General features: G+C 37.4%; 1 protein-coding gene across 1 annotated transcript; it reads right to left on the reverse strand.

The window, feature by feature from the left end:
- Positions 1-9: 9 nt before the first annotated feature.
- On the reverse strand, positions 10-693 carry LOC111084414 (putative protein TPRXL; the record flags this gene model as incomplete). Its single annotated transcript, XM_022381129.1, has 1 exon — positions 10-693. A coding segment is annotated over one exon (684 nt), but the record flags the coding sequence as incomplete, so codon positions are not given.
- Positions 694-696: the final 3 nt, after the last annotated feature.

Consider the following 696-nt stretch of genomic DNA (forward strand, 5'->3'; position numbering starts at 1 on the left):
AGAAGGTAATTTATCTGGTGAAGAAGTAAACGGTGTAGTATCAATGAAAGTAGTCTTTTCTGGGTTTATGGTTGATGTTGATCTAAATGATGTTCCAGGTGTTGATTCGGTTATCACTGCTTTACTGGAAGAATCAGTACTAGAAGGTAATTTATCTGATGAAGCAGCAAACGATGTAGTATCAATGGAAGTAGACTTTTCTGGATTTATGGTTGATGTTGATTTAGATGAAGTTCCAGGTGTTGATTCAGCAGACACAGCTTTGCTGGAAGAATCAAAACTGGAATGTAATTCTTCTGATGAAGCAGTAAACGGTGTAGTATCAATGAAAGTAGTCTTTTCTGGGTTTATGGTTGATGTGGATCTAGATGAAGTTCCAGTAGTTGATTCAGTAGACACAGCTTTGCTAGAAGAATCAGTACTAGAAGGTAATTTATCTGATGAAGCAGTAGACGATGTAGTGTCAGTGGAAGTAGAAGATTCTGGGTTTGTGGTTGATCTAGATGATGTTCCAGGTGTTGATTCGGTTATCACTGCTTTACTGGAAGAATCAGAACTGGAATGTAATTTATCTGATGAAGCAGTAAACGGTGTAGTATCAATGAAAGTAGTCTTTTCTGGGTTTATGGTTAATGTGGATCTAGATGAAGTTCCAGTAGTTGATTCAGTAGACACAGCTTTGCTAGAAGAATCAGT

This window comes from Limulus polyphemus, unplaced genomic scaffold, assembly GCF_000517525.1.
Source record: "Limulus polyphemus unplaced genomic scaffold, Limulus_polyphemus-2.1.2 Scaffold30879, whole genome shotgun sequence".
NCBI classification, from domain to species: Eukaryota; Metazoa; Arthropoda; class Merostomata; order Xiphosura; family Limulidae; genus Limulus; species Limulus polyphemus.